At 38.1% G+C, this 20,665-nt stretch overlaps 1 protein-coding gene across 15 annotated transcripts in view; it reads right to left on the bottom strand.

Annotated features, from left to right (window-relative positions):
- Positions 1-200: 200 nt before the first annotated feature.
- The window catches only part of TRIM2 (tripartite motif containing 2), a 110,735-nt gene continuing 90,270 nt past the window's right edge, over positions 201-20,665 (bottom strand). For 14 of the 15 annotated variants that reach the window (XM_057376092.1, XM_057376183.1, XM_057376084.1 and 11 more), the window contains 6 exons: positions 18,265-18,368; positions 16,942-17,109; positions 10,086-10,266; positions 8,299-8,369; positions 5,578-5,718; positions 201-4,574 (listed from right to left, as the gene is read on the bottom strand). In XM_057376092.1, coding sequence (XP_057232075.1) covers positions 4,422-4,574; positions 5,578-5,718; positions 8,299-8,369; positions 10,086-10,266; positions 16,942-17,109; positions 18,265-18,368 — 818 coding nt within the window. In that variant the 3' untranslated portion in view covers positions 201-4,421. The remainder of the gene's footprint in view (positions 4,575-5,577; positions 5,719-8,298; positions 8,370-10,085; positions 10,267-16,941; positions 17,110-18,264; positions 18,369-20,665) is intronic. The other variant, XM_057376190.1, reaches the window with a different exon arrangement.

Below are 20,665 nucleotides of genomic sequence, written 5' to 3' on the forward strand. Positions count from 1 at the left end.
GYTCCTTCTTCCCAAGAACAACTCAAGTCCCTCTTTCCTCTGTGTCTACACGTGTGAAAAAAATCAGTTTCCTTGGCTTGTGACCTGTGGTGTTATGGAAGAAATTTGGAAAAAAATTACCTTCATTATGGGGTTACTTTTAGGGACAGTAAGTATGAGACATATGAAAAATAAATCCCCAACCATTAAATTAACAGAGGAAACAAGCTTTATTTTTCTTATTTGAAATTTTTGTGCGTGGTAAAGGTACACATTTGACTCTGGTTTTCCTACATTTCCAAGACAGAGTAATTCTTTTTTTAATTGTCAGCTGAAGCGTTATGAATACCATGGCACACAGGAAGCTAAAACTAAACACACACACACACACACACACATACATACACACACACACACAATTTGATGTGCATCCTTCATCCTTGACCTTAAGGAGAAACAGTTTGATTTGAGCTTCATAGGATTTTAAAAAACCAAACAAAAACATAAACAACAACAAAAACCCAAGTGAGAAGAATATTTCATTATGAGTGCCAAGAGAGTGCAAGGCTTACATATACACAAAACATATATTGACTTACAAAGATGGAATGTATACAAATAGTTTTTTTTTTAAAGTAAAAGAACTGGAAAGCTGCAGCATATCAACTGGTAGAGATTTCTATCAGGGGCTGCTGCCTTACACTAAGCAACTTAGGGAACATTCCCATTCAAAAAGCCAAAGGAAAAGTGTCAGGGTTAAGGTGTGTTGCTCACAAACATTGACTGAAGTGCTGTACATTTGTCAGAAATAAAATGACCTGTTAGGAACCTTCCCACTCAGGAGCACAAAAACCTTTTGTACACTTTCCACAAACAAGTCAAATAATCACTGCTCACAATTCTGGAAGAAAATTTTCATTATATATCATGATTGCATAACCAGCTGTCTCCCACAACTGGAAGTAATTTCTTTATAACAAATACAACATATTGGGCACTTACAGTTCTCATTATGGCAACAACAGATCCTTAGTTATAAAAAATATTGACATAAAATCAAAAGCCCTCTGGTTTTTAAAGAACAGATGAGCATTTACTAGTAAATAACTCTCCATCTTCATCAGACAAATGCTGACCTAAACCATTTTCCTTTTCTTTTTCAATACACTGATGCTGAATTAGCCTATGTAAAACTCTCCTGTTGTTTAGATTGGATTTACCTGAACAGATCCTTTTATTCTATTCACAAAAACATGAAAATACAGATGGCTAGTTTGTCCTTAAATGCTCTGTATGACACAAGATCTAATAACTTTTTGAGATTACTTTTGAGTTGAAGATTAGTTAAATGAAGCACATACTTTCACCATTCATGCTGTGCTGCTAGTCCATTAGCACTCCAGAGAAGTCAAGGAGACATTTGGTTATACCTGAAATCTGGCAGYAGCGTGCCTATAAAGCCTTTAATAAATGCTAACAACTCAGCAAGTCACGTAGTGCAATTCTGACCTTCCCTTAATTGGATGAGAAAARAAGTCTGCCAGTTTTTAAGTGCAGAATTTCTGCTTTGGTTGCTTTTTGTGAGGTTTGTAAGCCAAGCAATTTTGCGAAGTTGGCTTCAGAAGCACACTGTAAGAGCAATGTGGTTATTAGTTTCCCAGTGCCAGCCAGATAAGGTCAGACCTCGGAAGGGAATGCCCTATGCCACTAAATTGGAAACTGCAGCTGGCAGCATTGGTATCAGAGGGAACTTCAAATTAGTGACATTTTTTAAGTGCTGCTCTGGAGATAATGTCTGAAAATCCAAAAGACTACTCAATTTTAAGATAAAATCCACAAAACCCCTAAGTGCTTTGAGCTGGGTTATGTGCAGAATTCAGTATTTCATCAGGATGCACTGGGTTGACAAGGGATATTTAAAATCCTGGTAAACAATACTGGACCAAAGAGACTGAAAAGATTTTGAAGAAAAGTATATGCATGAAATAGCACAGTTTTAAGTATCTGTTTTGATACATATGTTAGGATCTGATTTCCATGCTTCTCAAAGTTCCAGAAGATTTGGCAATGTTTTCTGAGGGGTAAACAGGAAAGCTTAGTAAAACTGTATTATAAAAATCCACATTTGGAACTAAATATGGTAACTGACAGCCACAGCACATTTTCTTAAGTTTTTATCTCAGAACCCATGCAACCCCTTCTCTTTATTAATAAATAGATTTCAAATGCTACACACCTTTTCTTCATTGATAAATGTGCCATTTAAGGGCCTTCCAATGCAAGAAAGTGTARTAAGGACACTTAGAATGAAAATCTGATTTACAACTTCTTTAAATTTTGATAGGACAGTTTATTGTGTAATGACTGAGATACCATCTTCAGAATTTTAGGACAAACTCAGTTCAAGCAGAGGGCATTTTGTTCTCTTAGTAATAACAAACTTGAGTTTTAATATTTCATAAAYGTTACCACCAGTTTCTTAGCTTCATTATACAGTCCAACCTTAAGCTTCATGCACAAAATATTTATTCCAATGAAAAAAGGGAACGTATATTTGCACGAGAAATTGCAAATTGGCTCTATGTGCAAGAGATAAACAAGGAAAAGAAGAGGAAATACCTTTAGGAAACAGTAATTAAAAACCAGACCAGCTCCCCATTTAAGAGCCCTGGGGTCTGCATTTTTACAAGTCAAATGCAACKTTACAAAAAAACCATTACTTTTTCTGAACTTCATTGAAACAGCCACTTTAACCTTTTCAAAATAAGACAAATACTTATAACAAGTAATTTAAGATTTCTTTCCATTTTGCAAACATGCTTAAAATACTCCCTTGTTTCTGACCCAATGCCCTTTTGTTTCAAGGCCCTAAAAATGAGAAAAGAAAGACAGCACTTCCCAGGGTGTAGGCATTGGCAGCAAGCTCACCAGCTCCTGAACAACACTTTAAAGGGAGCACCACTCTATCTATATTAGGCTACAGTAAGCAATCCAACCTTTGACCACTGGATAYAGAAATAAGAATAAAGCCAATGCTACTTTAGAAAGGACAAGTTCATACTTAAAAAACCCCCAACAAACCAAACATTAAAAACATGCCTGTAAGCATTTCCAGTTAAATTAATACTTCAACAAAGAACACAGGAGAGAGATCTGGCAGATAAAGAAGGGTCGTTTTTCAGAGTACTGCCATTGTCAAATATCATACATACGTTCCAGTTTGCTGAAATAACCCACAATTACTTTTTAAAAAAATTTTTATGTGAATCAGTCATACATACATACATACATACAAACAAATTGGAACAAATCTCACAGTCTTTGTTATGTCCTCTAACAAAATTCCCTTTGATGAAGGACTTCACAAATTGGTTCAAATTCATTTTTATTTGTAACATATTTTTTATCACATAATAACAAATAGCTTTGGTAACCCTTGGCTTTCCTATACAACCTCTGTTTACCACAGTTCCTTTGGTTGTATAATGTAGGTCCTCCACAGGGGTACTTCTCTGGCTTTCTGTCCTGTGTGAAGCTGCATTTTATTTTATAGGTTAATACAATGAGTTGCCGTAAGGAAACATGGCAATGAACACGTACGAAAGAGTGGCACACATGAGGTTAATTGAGTTGACATTGTAATAACCCTGATCCTAAYGAACTAGTTTGGTGTGAAAAGGTCTGTGATTATACAGAAATTCTGCTCCCACTAATGTATCGCTACAATTAAGTTTTTCCAGAGCTATAGAAATGTCAGGTCTCTGCAAAGTCCTTCCTGCACACAGAGCAAGAGGAAGAGTGAAAAACGGTYGCGTGAAACAATCCTTCATTAATTCCACATGAGTAGGGAATTTGCATTGATTCTCATAGTGCTAAACATTGAGCTGTGTTAGGTCTGACAGTTAGAGTTAGACGGATTTTGTGAGACTTAACTTTATACTAAAAGGACCTACTTGTTACACATAGTAAGACTGAACAATGTTAAAAGTGTAATACCTATCATGATAATGAGATCTAGAAGATTCCCAGGATCGCCTCTATTTAAATAATGCATAAGGACGATACTTCTTAAATTTGGAAGCTCTGAGCAGGAGCTATCCTTCACAGTCATCAAAAAGCTTTGGGGGCTTTTCCCAAACTTTTCTCATTTTTGCCTAATTAATTAATTCCAGTTCCATAGGTTGCAGTTTGTGTTTAATTTCACATTGTCTTTATGAATTCAGTTACAGAGAATTATTTTTTATTAACACAACAAAAAGTTCAGTGAGAAACGTAAGAGGTGCAAGTCCTATGTAAACAAGTTTGGAAATTATCACAAGAAGTCCATAAGAGACTCCTTTGTTATTAAAAATGAACACAAAGTAGGAGATATCCTGCACTGGATCTCTAGGATGAGTCTTTTTTCTTCAGGGTGGGTGATTATCCAGCTCCAGAGCTCATTGCTACTGTAAGTATCGATAGACCTTGAAGCAGTGATTTCCAGAGTCTGCAACTACAACGTGGCCATCTGAAGTAAGAGCCAGACCTTGGGGACCATAAAGTGGGTCAGCAGAGGTGTTAATGTAGGATAAGAATGATCCACTTCCATCAAAAACCTTTAAGGATGAGAAAGCATAGGATAAATGTTATGAATAAAAAAGAAAAGTAGCGGACACAAGTCTGCTCTCAGTTATACTGTTACACTTCTCATTTCTGAAACAGTTGACATACACTAGAACAAACAAGGGCAAAATCTGTTCTGTTATCTCATAATATGCAAGTTTCTATACAAATGTATTTTCTTACTAAAAAGAACAAATTAAAGCTGCCAGGATCTTTGACAAGAATGAACACACAATGAAATAATAATAAAAAAGCACCTCGGCTGTTCCTTGTTCTAAAAATAGTCAACTGCAATAAATCAAACTTAATTAGGAACTCAACCAACACCTTGTTTTCCTAAAAAGTATTTCTGTTGTGGCTAGCCTGATTCTTAGGTTCCCACACAGAGAAAGCCAGAAATTTGTTTACCCTGTTGACAGTGCATCCTGAGAACAATTCATAAGCAGCTCCCTCAATTTTAGATGCAGTGGAAATGATACATACACTTTGTTATTTATTATGTAGTCTTTGGCTAACAAGAAGACCTTGTGATTAGCACTTAAAAGATAAAAAGCATGCAACTCTTACAACTTAAAAGCAGAGTAATTGCTCAACATTTAAAAAGATGATAAAAATCTGCTGCATTCACCTCAGGTCATTTACTTTCTCGTTTTTTCCGCTATGTCTCTAATCTTCTTTTATGGTGATTATAAATTACTGTCATCTCAGCAATGCTTGCAAGTGTCCCAAGTAATCAATAACTTTTGGGGAGCTACTTGGAGCCAAAAGCCTTGGTCACAATGGCCATCAGAGCTGCCAACAATCACACTGAAAAGCCCACAACGAGGTCAGTTCTAAAAGTGGACAGGCCAGCAAGGAGGCATAGAAAGGGTGGTGTGAGAAACCACATAACTTCTAATGTTGATGGTGTTTCTTGGGCAGTCTGAAGACTCCAGTGGCCAGTTACCAATCCATTAGTTTTTTAATTAAGCATGTTTGAAATACAGAAATTTCTACCTGTATTCGGCTGTTTCCCCAATCTGCTACGATAATATTTCCATTAGAATCTACAGCTACTCCAGTTGGTGCATTAAATTGTCCATTTCCTTCTCCATTTGATCCAAACTTCAGCATGAATTCTCCCTCCTGGTTAAATACCTGTATGGGTTAAAACAAAAACCTGAATATGGCACAGTATCAAGTATTAGCAATCTGGARCTACCAGTTCATCTGGTAATTAAAGTAGGAATTGAAGAGTTCCCAGGAACACACAGCCCCAACACACCCAAACACACTGAAGACAGTGTGCCCATATCTCCCTCCACTCCATTACACCATACAGTGTTTCCTTTCTCACTTAACATCTGATTCATTGCAAACACAGAGGCAGAGAGCCCCAGAATCCTTCTGCAGCTTGTGAATCTTGAATTAAAGGAGCTGAATGCAGAYACAGCACTGGGTTCTTTGTTTCTGCAGAACTCAAACACAATGGARCAGATGGTCTCTTCTCTGACTTCCATCATCTAACACACATTGCGAATCGTGGCATGCTGCTCTCTCTATACTCAGTTCAGCAACTGAATTCTCTGTGATGGTAACAGGTTTAGACAGCAGAAAGATAGAACTGATCAATGACTGTTCTGTCAGTGACCTGGATGCACCAATGGGACCAAATGAGATACAAAATGTGTAATTTACATTGTACCACAGCCATTTCTAAAATATTTTGGTCGATCTTGGACCCAGGCCCAGCTACACCACAAGATACAACAGTGTTCTTAGAGACTGACTGTGGCTTGCACAAGAATGCAAGGACCTGACAAGTGCCAAGTGCATCCTGAAGTGCAACTGAAGGTGGAAAACGTCAGGAAATCATTCTGTTCTTGAACACCCACAGTGAACAGAGAAAAAACATTTGGGGAAGGAAATTAATGAAGAACACCTGAGGTTAATGCCTCAGATGATTACAGAAAATTTTTTAAAAATCCAACCAATGAGAAAAACAGGCAAAGATATATTGCTGTCTCCCTGGGCTAAAGTGACCAAAGGAGAAAGAAGGACATTGCACAGGATTTTCCACAKAAGATGCCTGAGGGAAGGAACATCCTTGAAGGTTAATTGGGGCAGGAGAAAAATGTTGCTGCGTGAGCTTATTTAATTCAAGACACTGGTGACAGGAAGCAGCATTGGGACTCCTAAGAGTGAAATTAATTTATTCAGTTATTTATAAACTAATTTATTATTTAAGAGAAGATGTACTCTCTGCTCTCAGATTATAAACTCTCCAGAGTGTCAACAGTAATATGTACCAATTTAGAGAACACTACAAAAAAAAGCATCTTTTCCAGTTAGTACCAAATTGTAACAAGTAACATTTTTATCCCACTGAGTCACACCAGACAGATGGGACACTCTGTTCTCATTAGAAAAGTAATAATTATAAATTCTCTAAGATGCCACACTCCTTACATCCCTTCACTTGCTTTTTTTTCCCCGTTTCAGTTTGCCCTTGCTGTTGAGCCTCTCCGGGCTTTCTTGTTACCAGGCAAACCTTGCTTGTGGAGAGGTAATTTACAGAGTCATAGGCCTCCTGCTGCTTTAGGGCTCCGGCAGCAGTCTTGGTTTCTGTGTTGTAATCCAAACCGTAAGCAGTTACTTCCTCACTAATTCCAAAAGGATATACAATCAAGATTGCTATTTCAAATCTAGGTGACACAGCACTGCTCAGGACACAAAGGTGTCTAAGCTCARGCAGCAGCTTCCTATTTCAGATGAATATATAAAATTATTTTTTTTCAATCAAGAACAGACTGAGGGTTCATTTTTGTGTTCTGTCAAAACAGGCATTAGGTGAAATGCCAGGGATTTTGTTGCAACGTGTGTGGCACTGACACACATGTCCTGAGAACCCAGGTGGAACAGCATCCTGCCTGTGTCCTCCTGCTGCTGCTTCCTGTAAAGGGAAGGCACAAGAGCACACAAGGGAAGTGTTTGAAAGGGAAAGCCTGAGAACAAACACACACAGGTGAGTGATTCCTGACATGGCCTGGATCTCCTTCAAATACATTTGCCAACACATCTCAGCATATTTCCTTGTTTTGGTTTATTACTATTACTGTTTATTARTTTATTATCTGGGACTAACCAATATACTTTCTACCACACCACAGGCTGTGACTCAGGACTTCCCCTAGCTGTAAGGACTAGCAGCCAGTTCTACCCAGTGCAGGAGKTGCTGAATGAAAACTAATCATTACATGGATTTTAGGAGAATCATGTTGTCAAATGGACCCAGTAATCTTAAAGCTTATAGGTATGGAATTTAAAGACGGTCACGTATCTTTACTTTGTTATAATTTTATTCAACYAGCAATTTGGAAAGCTTTTACTCGGAAATTCAAATGCCAGACTCTTAAAAGAGGACAGAACACAGGGTCAATAACAGGTTTGGCAGAGGGCTAAAAAAAGTAAGTAAGTTGAAATTATTTATCTCAGCTACAACTTACATTTAAGCAATTTAATTAGAGACCATTATAGTGACACCAAAGGCAATGGACTATATCTTCACYAAGCAATGTACTGCATGCAAACTTCTCTGAAAGGGTTGTCCTTATAGCAGAGCTTATACATATGGTCTGTGATCTCTTTGATTTTAACAATACTTTATTTTCCCCAAGAAAGTACTAAAATAAAATTGAAATGGTAATAAACTTCCAAGTTGCTATTAATTGACAGTACCTTGACAGAATGGTTATGAAAATCTGTAATGATAATTTCATTGTTGCTGTTTACAGCCGCAAAATGAGGACCTGCAATGCAGAAGAAGAAAAAAAAACAGAAATTTCATTAAAATAAAAAGTATGGTTTAATTAAAAAAAAAACAAAAAAAAAAAACAGCCTGTCAGAATATTATGTTTGGTTTCTGAGCAACAGCAGTCAAATTGGGAATATCAATTTCAAATTCACTGTAATTTTAGTTAATGTTTTTTTCTTTTAAAGCTCAGCATGCTTGTAGTAAACATAATTTCTTTTTCAACCAGTTGTCAGCTATTGTTACCAATAAGCATTGTTCATTTTCCCCTCCCTTGTATACATATGACTATGCTGAGATTTATGGGCTTATTATTATTAATAAGATAAAACATGTAGTGCTTAAGCTTGAAGTTGTATATACACTGAAAATGGTTATAAAAAATGTTCCTGTAAAATCTTAATTGAAATCTCTTGTGTGTTATGTGCTCATGTCTTACAAGCATTTGAGCTAACAAGTTTTAGAATAAATAGAAAAGTTACCTRGAAGACCACTGTCAGGGGAAAAAGGGCATTTTTTGCTTTACATTGTGTGTACTGAAATATGTGTGCAAATTTGAGTAAAAAACAAATGGTAGCTTGGAAACAGGCAAGTACCCAAATTAAAACACTTGGTTTAGCTATTTTGAGTTATTGAACAGAACAGAGATCAGTTTCAATTTTCACAGCGTATCAGGGTAAAGTATAAAAAAGATGAAAAATTTTACACTGAAAACACTGTATTGACGATTCACCTGTTTTCTCTAACCTATCAGCAAGAAGAGGTGATGCATTTCTCAATTCTGTTAGGAAGTATTTGCCTAGTTAGTTGCAGGAGGTATTCTTGCAGATTTGCAAATTTTCAAATTAAAAGAAATTTAGATACCCAGAAAATTTAGCTGTGTGAGAGCCCAAGCTTTCATAAATCATTTATATTATAAATCATTATTATTATTAATAATAATAGTAAATTATTTATATGATGCCATAAGATATTGCAAGAGATCTCAAGATAAAACCACATTGATCCTGTTCCTCTCTTTCACTATGGATCAGTCAAAACATCAGACCAATGAAACTGCATACTAAAAATGACCCAACATCTGTAAAATGACCTGCATACCTAATTTGGCCTCTTCATTTCAAATCTTGAAAGAACATCTATTCACTAAAAATATATTAGTTGGGGTTGGTTTTTTTTTTAAACTTAATTGCATGTTCTACTTGAAAGACACCATGTGCCAGCAGTCAGCTGAGTATAAATGGCGATTTCCCCAAACTTACATTGGCTGTCCCTTAACTCCGTCTTCCTGATTTCAATCTTAACACTACCCCATTACACTCATTTTCTAGGAGAGACCACTTAGGGCATCGGGTTTTGTGTATCTGATGATTGGAAACACAAAGCACGTTTGAGTTGATGATGATGAACAGCTTAGTGGGGCAATTACAAAGCACTTACAAAATGCTAGTTAAAATCAGTCTTTCTTGGGTCACTGATCTCAMATGCTTCCAGGCACAGGAAGGCAGATGAAACAATTTGGTTACAGTTACATTTGCAGAACAGATGTTGCAGTCTGCTTGACCAATCAAGCAAATGATGAAGCGAATAGGAGCTGTATGTCTACAGAAGCTCTCCCCCAGAGGATAAATGAGTGGGATAAAGCATCTTCAACATGCTCAAACATCATGCAAGTGTGAGCAGAAGAGGCAAGAAAAGGGGATTTACATATTACCATCAAGTGTACCTGCAAACTGCTTGTCACCATTTCCTCGACTACCGAACCTGGTGACTATTTTCCCATTTGGCTGGAAGATGAAGACACAGCATGCTTTATTGTCCACTACAATGATGTGTCCATTTCGATCCACCGAAACGCCTTTAGGACCCATGAGCTTTCCAGACCCAATTTTGGTCTAAAAGGGAAAATACAAAACAGGAAAACATGTTGGCATGATAGAAATTAGTTAGTACTGTTTAAAGATTGTATTACAGGCACACAGCAGAATAGAGAGGGTTTTTTTTCATCAAAAGTTGGAAGTGATTGTTTTTATTAGCTCTTACTGTGTAATTTATAATTTCTTCTTCAGTTGAAAATAAAGTCTGCTTTCTGTATGTCTTTTCTAGACTGAAAAATCTGCTGCCTCAGCAACTGAGTCCAAATATACAACTCATCAGAAATACAATCATCAGATTTGTGTGACTTGATGAATGACAGCACCTGTCAGAAATGTCTGTATATCCAGCATTAGGGTCCCAGCAGGACAGGCAGACAAGCAGAAAGGACTTTTGTCTCCTATTGCATGCTAGTCCCTGAGTCCAACCACCAGCTTTATAGACAGGGAAACATGTCTTTATCACCGCCTGCATCAAAGCAGTCAGAGAAGCTCTTGGAGCATCAGGGCTGGGTGGGATGTAGGTTATGATGCCCTCTGTTGCATTTCTTGCGTTAGTAAGACACCAGCACCTTCTGAGTGCTCTTGGAAAGAATCAGAGCAGAGCTAAATCTCAGGCTAACCTCTCTATCTTACACCAGATTCCATACGAGATTGCTTCACTTGCTGCTTAGACACATCAASTGTCAGATGAAAACTGCAAAGGAGAGAGGATCGTGTTGCCAAACAGAAAATGAAGCAATCTTTGAAACACTAAACAAATCAAAGCTTGTTCCTGTCTTAGGTAAATAAAAGTATTTCCATAATTTTAAATAGGCCTTRTGACTACCAAGACCATCTGCCATCATAATCAGCAACAGGAGGGGAATTGTGTACAATATTTCAAAGRAAAAACATTCAATGGAGATGAGATGGATCTCACAACAGTAAATTATTTGAAAAGGCTAGAGAGCTGTCAAATCCTAAAATGTCAGAAGCATTCTTTAGAAGGTTGRAAAAGAAAGGGTTCTAAAAGGAGGATCTAAGCAACAGAGCAAGAAGTCTCTAGAATCAGCTCGCAATCCATTYCACATTTTTCACCATTCTGCTCTTTTTTTAGGCAGAAATTCCAGAAACTATTTTAGTCTACATTAAATCAGTTGAGTTTTGACCTTTCAATTAAAAAAGGTTATAGATCCCTAATTGTTTGCATTGGAAGGGAGCAACTTGCATCCTGCTTTTAGCCTTTTTTTTTTGTTTGTTTTTGTTTTGTTTTTGTTTTTAATTGATGGACAGATTTGAAAGTACTTAGCCAGGCTGCTTTCAAAAGTCTGTACTGGACAGGCAAGCCACCAAACAGGCTGAGTTGAAATTATGGATTACAGAACTTCCAGATCATGTAGTTAGTTGTGAAAGACACATCCTACAAACTGAGGTCCGTATCTTGCTGAAGAGCTCATTTTTCTGTTTGCATTGGAATATAAATGAAATAGATACTAAGATATTAATCTTATTTAAGAAACAAGGCCACCTTTCACCTCACTGCCTTTGCAGAGTGAGACAGATCATCCCCTAGAAYAAGCAATRCTTACAATCATAARATCATTTAGGCTGGAAAAGCCCTCTGAGTCCAAGCATTAACCTCACACTGTCATGTTTACTATTAAACCATGTCCCCAACTACCACATCTACTTCTGATTTCTCTGTCCCTCTCCCCACCCTCCTGCAACTGGTCTGCAGCAGTGGGACAGATTATAAGGCATGGAGAAAATCCAGTGCCTAACTCATTTCTCTCTTCTCTCATGTCCCTGATGTTTTCAAAGCAAACAGAAGGAGCTCTCCTACCCATAGTAAGTTCCACCCTCCTATTTCATGGTACGTTCTCATAGGTGGGGTTGCCATAAAAATAGGAACCATCCTRAAATTAAGCCACCTGGGTTCCCTGAAGATGGCAGCTACCAAGCTACTGCACAACCTTTTTTCAGTCTCCAATGAAGAAAATTTCAGTGAGTWAATCTTGCAGCTTCAAGACTATGCTTAGCCAACATGCAATGATCATGTGTCAGTTTTATGTTCACGTACATATACTGTTATAAATTGCAAAATATTTAGGCATAATCTACCTAATTGAATCATGATAAAATACCCCAAGAAAAACTGTTAAAAATTATTTTGTGTTCACCAGGGGAAACATATGAGCAGACCTACAAAATGTATTCAGGTTTGCATAAAAACAAAGCTGCAAAACTATAAATCAGATGCAAACCTGTTGATGTTTTTCCTTTGGGGTGATTAAATCATATTCCCCTCTTTCCTTTGGGATGCCCATGTTGTTGTCTGCTTGAGCATTGCACCACCTCCTTACCATCTTTCCAGGATTCCTATGGAAAATGACTCAGACTCATGAGTACAGTGTCTTCCTGCCCATATAAACACATATGGAAAAATATAATGAATAAATCACATACTACATTAATGGGCACTCAGTGCTGAGAGAGTAATAAAAATCACTATTCTTGGGCCAGGTTTAAAATATAATTTGCAAGCAGCAATAAAATATGCCCAGCTAGTTTGCAATGCTTTTTACTRAAAATCTGTTTCCAGTTTAGATCGAAATATGCTGATGACACATTACTGGATCTGGCTGAAYATATTCTTTGTATTCTTTTATTTCAGAAAGTTTCTTAGAATTATAGGTTTGATTATTTAGAGCAGAACATTATGAAACCCAGTCACTCCTGTTAAATGTATGAATGGAAGTATTTTCAGGCTTTTTTTTCCATTAGAAGTGAATACAGTATAATGAATCATGTAAACCCTTAATACAAATAATGTGTTTAATTTAATTCAGTCAAGGACGTTATGTCCCAAGACATTATGAGCCCTATAGGATCACAGAAATCTAGACTGGTTTCAAACATGTGTTTATGAAGTCACCCCACCAGGCTGGAAAATATTCTATTGTGGGATATTTCTAGAGGTAAAAAAAAAATATAAAAATCTACGAAGACTTTTCCACAGCAGGAGTAAGTGTGTTAGGGCTAAGTTTAACTTTACCAATCTTGTTGCTGTCTGAAAGGTTCAAGATTGTCAGGAATTAATTACAAACTTCCACATACCATCTTTTCTTGTTTGAGAACTTGCCTCATAAGCAGACAACTTTGTCACAYATTGCAATATCATACAATAAGTGGATTTATTATTCATATGATTGTCAATATTCAATTGCAACCATTTAACCACATTACCTATTCTTATTTGAACATGAAACCAGCTTCAGACAGCTCTTTCCTTAATTCTTCTAATGAGACAAGGAAAAAGAAGTCTGGCATGTAAAATGTTTCCTTTCATCTTTTGCCACTTATGTAAACTTRATCTTGACTTGCAGCCCAGTTTGGTTTAATACAAGATCCTCGTTTTATATACAACTCTTCAAGACCAGAAAGAAAACAATTCTCAGAGGAACAGGAATCATCCTCTTGGCTCTGCTGTTCAGTTCCTTCACTAGTTTTGAACACCACACTGGTGAGGAGCTGATAGTTGCTTCATCATGCCCTCTCTGCTTAGCCTAGTGCTATATCTGCTACAACAGTTTTCTTAAGCATTTTCAGAGTACTTGACAGAGGAAGCCAGCACTGTTATCTGCCTTTTATAGGTGAGGAAAATAAAGCACTGAGAAGTGAAAAGGAAGGTCATAGTCACCCATGAGATCTGTGGCATAGCCAGGAACAAAAGCCCCAAATCCTAAGGCCCAATCTGAGTCTTTATCATTTACAGGATAATCCAGCCTTTTGTTTGAAGAAGCTTGTGTTTTGGTGCAACCTTGGAGTTTGTCCGCCTCTGCATTATGTAAGTTCTGCAGCCTTGAGAAAACAGAACTCTGTCTTTGTTGCTGCCAGCAACTGAGGAAGGTGACACTTTTCTGCCTAACAGGGGAGGTTGCCAAGGGGWGTCAGTCCAGTGCTGTAATCAGGGAGACGCCTGGGCCTGGCTCCAGGGAAATTTGCCTTATGGCTCACATGACTATTAAAATTCCACTAAGGGAGAGTAAGGGTATGTAAATAAAGAAAGACGGGGACAACACCAAACCTAGTTAGATTAAGCTCAAAACAGCCCCCTAATAATGCTGACTTAACAGCTAGCAGGACACCTGCATCGGAGGTCTTACAAAATAACTTGCARACCTTGGAAGGCAAATGCCATTATTCCTTTCTCTCTCTCTCTGTTACCTTTGCAAGTGCTCCCAATTTAATATGACAATGTCCCTGTAAGAATTACCATTGCCAGCACACCAGAAATTACAAGGYTTTGCCCAGATTCTCACAGGCTAGATCTGTTATATCTATGCTTCAAATATATTTTATTAAACCCCATCATAGAAAAATGCCTTGAGTTGGAAAGGGACCCACCCACCCCACAAGGATCATTGAGTCCAACTCCTAGTCCTGCACCACCATGCTCAATCCAGGCCCCATGCCTTCATGGCATGGACTGTGSCCTATATCACAGCCTCACCCTTGGTGGACATGACCTCCCAACCCACAGTTCCCCCATGCCCTGTGCTCACCCCACTCACACCCCTCCTCCCCAGCACAGCTCTCCAGCGACACTGGAGCAGCACAGGACCCCCTGAACCACTGCTGCACCAACACAGGACCCTACTCCCTTTAGAGCTGCACACAGTGTGGCCCTGTGCCCAGTGCCCATCCCGGGCTCCATCCCAGTGCTCCCCCTGCCCCGCTCCTGCCCTCCCCACACACGTGCTCTGCCACCTGCCCTGTACTCAGCTCCTGCACATCTATGCTTATGCCTACCCTCTGTATAAAAAAATACTTCTACAAACATTTGTTTATTTTTCCTCTCATAAATATGGCTTATTTCATTTAATCTAAAAATAGTATTTAATATCACTGATGTTTCATCTCTCATTTAATCAGTCTATTCCCAAGAACTATGAAATCTAACACATTAATTTTATTAATCATACAAACATTGCCAACATTACACAGCTTTTGCAATCYAACAAAAACACTGCCTGAAAACAAAACTAGGCTTCACATCAGAGGAACTACATTAATAATTCATTTTTTTCAATACCTGTCTCCCTGCTGGTAGTATATCACACATAGGGTCCTGGCTTCTCCAGAGCTTTTTCCTCCAGARYTGGCACCATYCAAAATGCTGGATTTACAGCATGTCTTAAGAAGGAAGGAAAACAAGCCCTCCATGTTCTGTGCCCAGTTCAAGCCAGTTCATATTAAAGATGTTAATAATTATTTAAAACACACTTAGGATACCCAGAGTATTTGAATTCTTAACTAAATTACATCTTTCTTTGGGGTCTGTTTTGGTGTTTTCATTTCATTTCATTTAAGGACTTCAGCGAAAACCAAGGTWTGCCTGTGTAGCTGTGTTTTCAAAATTACTTGACAAATAAAATTTCATGCTCTCTGCAAATGCAATAATTTGTATTTTTTAAGACTTGCATTACATTTTAGTATTGTTTTATTTAGCTTCAAGTCTATACTTGATGTGGATGCTTCTAAAAGCATACACATCTGTTTCTCAGATGGCGGTCACTGAGGACTATGTGAGCACCATTGCCTATTTGCATTTGTCACTTTGCAAAGACTGTTCAGAGGAAGGCCATTTCTTGGTGTGCAGGTGAGCAGCTCAGAACCTGAGCTTTTTGGTCATTAGGCCAGAAAATTAGCCAAACAGGCCATTTCTCTCCAATGCAGGACTTCAGAACTAAGTACCTGCAGTAGAAATTTCCCTGCAGGTCCACGATCCCGAAGAGCAGTGAGTACTGCTAACCTCTGCCAGAGGTGGCTCTCTTTAGTGTGCATCACCAGACTTGGTAACATGCATTCAGAGAACAGCACCAAATGGAGGCAGCCTTTAATTCTCTCTGGAACTGCACCTGAACCCAAGCAAGATAAATATTGCACATTGGAAATCACCAGTGCAGTGTAGTAGCTGCCRTCTTATTTTACTCCCATTAAAGGGATCAGAGTTGCTATGAAAATATGAGGTGTGCTTTCCTCAGAATTTCTGATTTCTGCAATCTACAACACCATTACTGTCTTTCAGTCTTTTCAGAGTACAACACACCACCTAAAATGTTYCTGTCTATACTGTAGCACTGGAAGAACACCCTGGATTACCCTTCCTGGCTTTTATTACCCACAGGATCATACATGAATTAYACACTTTATTTGCTGATTAGTATGGAATAAAAGAGGAAGTCACCATCAGTCTGATACCTTCTTTTTCTCCTCCATATGTCACTGAAGAGCTTCATGTACTCCCTGTAAGATTCTGTGTTTGTGTGTGTGCATACATATATCAKCTATCAGCTTGTGTGCACACACCCTCCTGTGCAACCGGAGTGCTAATGATGTGCAGGYTGCTGAGCTAGTCCAACTAGCCCTGCTGGCACCAGCTATCCTCCACCTTAAATTAYGGAATCTAAGCACCTAGTATCTAGACCTGCAAATGGAACATGTTGTCCCTGCTTGGTATGACATTAGTATTACCGCTGTGATCTCCTCCTATTAATTACACAGTGTGGCTGTGTCAGGGGGYTGCACGTCACAGCAATGGAATTTAGACTAAGTTACAGCCAAACTATGCAGTTTCTTGAAAAACAATGTAACTTTGCATTCCTTTGYAAGACAAAGAAAGCTCGGGAGAGTTCACATAGTAACTCGTACCTTAAATTTTCCATCTGATGAGAATATGCTAACCCATTTGTTATCATAGTCTGCAATAATGATGTCACCACTGGGATGCACAGCCACTCCTGTTGGCCGCTGCAGCTGGCCAGGAGACCTTCCTCGTATGCCAAAACGGCTTTTGAACTGGCCATCATTGGAAAAGATCTGTAAAAGAAAACATTAATTTTAAAATTACATCCCCATATGACCATCACCTATTTCTTGGAGTTGAGATTTTAGCAAGTCACTAATGAACACTACAGTCTGGAACAGAGCTGGGAACATGAACTACTTTCACACAGTCCATATTTGAAAGTGATATGCCTAATTTAAGAAGCTTCCATCTGGACCCCAATTAAAAAAAATTCTCCACACTTACACGGTGCTGTTTCTTCAKTGATCTCAAAGTACTTCACAAACATTAGTGAATTAAGCTCTCAGGTGGGAGGAAACAGAATTATTCCCATACTAGAAATGAGGAAACTGAGGCACTGAGTGACTCAGCCACAGTCAAACACTAAGTCTGTAGAAAACACAGGAATATGTCCACTGGCTGTGTCCCCAMGCCAGGTAACTAGGGACTGAAGTGCCTCTGAAGTGGCTGCAAATTACAAAACATGAGGGTGCTGATGAATATTTGACTCTGTCTCTTTGAAAAGGCCTGGAAATGAGTTCTCATGGCATGTGGCTTGCTGGTTCTCACATACAAGAACAAGCCACACRCTGCTGCTGTGTTCATTGCTACCACATGGGCAGCCTGGAGAGCAATGACAAATTGTTAATGGTAAAAAAGATACATGGCAAGCAAAAGAAAAAATACAGCTTGATTTTCACACAGGTTACAGAAGCCAAGAAATTATGAGTGTCAGGAGTGCTACCACAGAAAAGATTTGATCATGGTATCAGAAAGAAAAGTTAATTAAATAGACTAAAAGCCACTTGAAAATGACATCTACATGTTTATTTTTCTGTCTGTACTTCCTTAAGAAAATATATTTGTGGCACCTTGCCCTAGATTTACATTTAAAAACATTATATTTACAAAAAGGCATTCTTCCAGATTATTGCACAACTTATTTTTTCATTCTTTGCCAAACATCATAAGGAATGGAAATAAACTGATTATATACTAAATACAGTATAGATCTGAAAAAGATAGCTGCAGGTCAAGAAGATGGAACATTAATGGATGGTAAGTTGAGCTTCCTTTGWATTTTCTATATTTGCCTGAATTGTACAAAATGTGTCTTTCTGGGACTACAAARAAGGCAGAGGTGTTGGGGCAAGGAGAAAAACACTGAAAGTGGCATATCCTCATACCTGCACACACTGGTTGTTACTGTCTGCTATTAATATTTTTCCATTTGTAGATGCAGCTACACCTTGAAGATTTGTAAATTCCCCTTTGTTTCTTCCTTTGGTGCCTAAAATGGAACACAAAGCACATAAGAAATCAGGTTAGACAGGGCTAATCAGTTAGGGCCCAAATGCTAACAGATGCAATTACTACATTTCTGAACAAAGGATTTCTATTTTGAAGAGTTCTTCTCACTGCTACAACTTCAAAGAACCCTCCCAGTAACAGATACACAATTCTACCAACAAGAAGGGATTGTTCAAGGGACTTCAGCAAGTGTGTCACCCAAGCCCCCATCAACGTTAATTGTCTCTTCGGTCTTCATAAATCAGGGTTCACAAATTGCCTCTTGCAGGAGGGAAGTAGTAAAAGGTTTTTATATAAGTGATAGACTTTTTTAAACTGCAAATTTTTATTTGAAATTGAAAAGGCAATTAATGGACAGTACATGGGAACATAGACAGAGGCTTAGATAAGACATGGTTTTAGTACCACTAGCTAAATCTCCTCAGTGAAATCACAAAGTTGGGATAAAAYRTGATAAAACTTTGGGATAAAACACYACTTTGCATGGTGCCATTTCAAGACAGGGAAGTTTCCCATTCCCTCATATACAATTTTCAGTCACAGGCTTCAAAAATTCCTTAGCAGGGAAATCCAAATGAAGCTGAATGAATGAGACTTTTGGGCCAATGAAGACCAACACCTGGAGACTGAATGCTTTTGGAGAGACCTTGGATTGCTCCAATAAAGCAGTGCCCACACACAGAGGTCTCATTTTAACCCAGGATAAATGCACTCGTGATTTACATAGAACTGAAAGTCTTTTAACCAGTGGCTTAAGGTGGCAAGTTGCAAAATGTCAGKTTTTTGCAGAAGTTCATTAAGTTTAGGTGGCTTTTTACTTAAATGTTTGTTCTGAGACATTCCAAGGAGCTTCACAGAGCAAACTGTTGTCTTTAAAAAAGATCAGCCCCAAAGTGGCTGGTCCAAATTACACCTGGAACATAGGAACAGGATCCAAATTCCTGATGTTTGTAAAGGAGACTCAGGAGTCTTTAGAAAAGACTGCAGTTAGGATCTTGGATTCCAAGGTTGTTTATAATAAATGAAGGAATTCTTAAACAAAAAAAAACCCACCAAACAACCACCAACTCTCAATAGCTCAATAAGCTGCCATTTCCAAGACTAGGATGCAGTGCGTTTTTCCTAGTGAAATATTTTTACAAGCATTCACTGGCTGTGTTTTATTAACACAGTGTATTATTACTGATATTAATTGGTTCCAATACATGATTTTGACTGAAAAACTTTTATTTATTTTTAGCCAGTCCAAAATATATCAGAGCTCAGTGATTAAAACTGTTCTGACTGTGATGCCTAATAGAAGACATACATATCAGCTCTAATTTGTATTTAGCTTTCATCAGGGATGTGCATGCTCACAACAACCCTTTTTTCTACTGTGGTGATGGCTGTGGGATGCATATTTCCTGTCACTGGCTAATGAGTAACATTTAGTTTCTCTGCACTCAGTGCTGCAAGAATGTCCCTTTGTTTCAAGACTTATTTTTTTCAACTCCATCTGCTTCATCCTCTAAACACGGCAAATGTTTCTCAGTTTTTGTAGTGCAAGGGAAAAGTACACATTCGAGGAATAGTGAGTTACATACCAATTACATTACCCATACTTGAGCCATTTCTGTTTATTCTTTTAATAAGCAGTGCCTGAGGGATGCATGCAGCAATTTTTTTCCACCATATGCTAATGATAAGTTTCCTTTTTGCTTCTTAGCCAAAGAGAGTGGATGAAAAGGGACAAACATTCCTTTTACTACTGAGAGTAAAGGGAAAACATTTGTTAGAAAAAAAGGCATAAGCTAGAGCATCTGGAACTAACTAGCACAAACTTTATGGAACGTATGCTCTTTAGCCTTAGAAAAATGTTCTTGAAAGTCAAGGAATTTTATTTTTAAAGATAAGAGAGACCTMTATAAAAAGTTACTCAGAATGTTCTTCAGTGGAACCTTGTAAATATACATAAAAGAAAAAACTGAAGAAATTACCCAGGAATACCATAGTCATGTTTCACAGGTTGTTTAAGAAATAGCAATTTATTTTGCACAGTGTGTAGAGGAAATTCAGCTCCCTGYAATGTCCTTGTACCCAGCACTTTGCATCTATTAAACCAATTACCTAGGTCCTAATTTGCATACAGGCCTTTACAGAGCCTCCGCTGCARTGGCAGGAATTTCTCTGCAGAAGAAAGCTTATTTCCTAATGTATGTTCAAGAGGAAATCAGATAACTTTGAACTTTCTGTTTTGAATAATTCACTATGCCAGCAAAGATCTGAAGCCAAGCA

Source organism: Malurus melanocephalus, unplaced genomic scaffold, assembly GCF_030028575.1.
Source record: "Malurus melanocephalus ecotype Western Australia unplaced genomic scaffold, MMel_1.1 scaffold_9, whole genome shotgun sequence".
Taxonomy (NCBI): Eukaryota; Metazoa; Chordata; class Aves; order Passeriformes; family Maluridae; genus Malurus; species Malurus melanocephalus.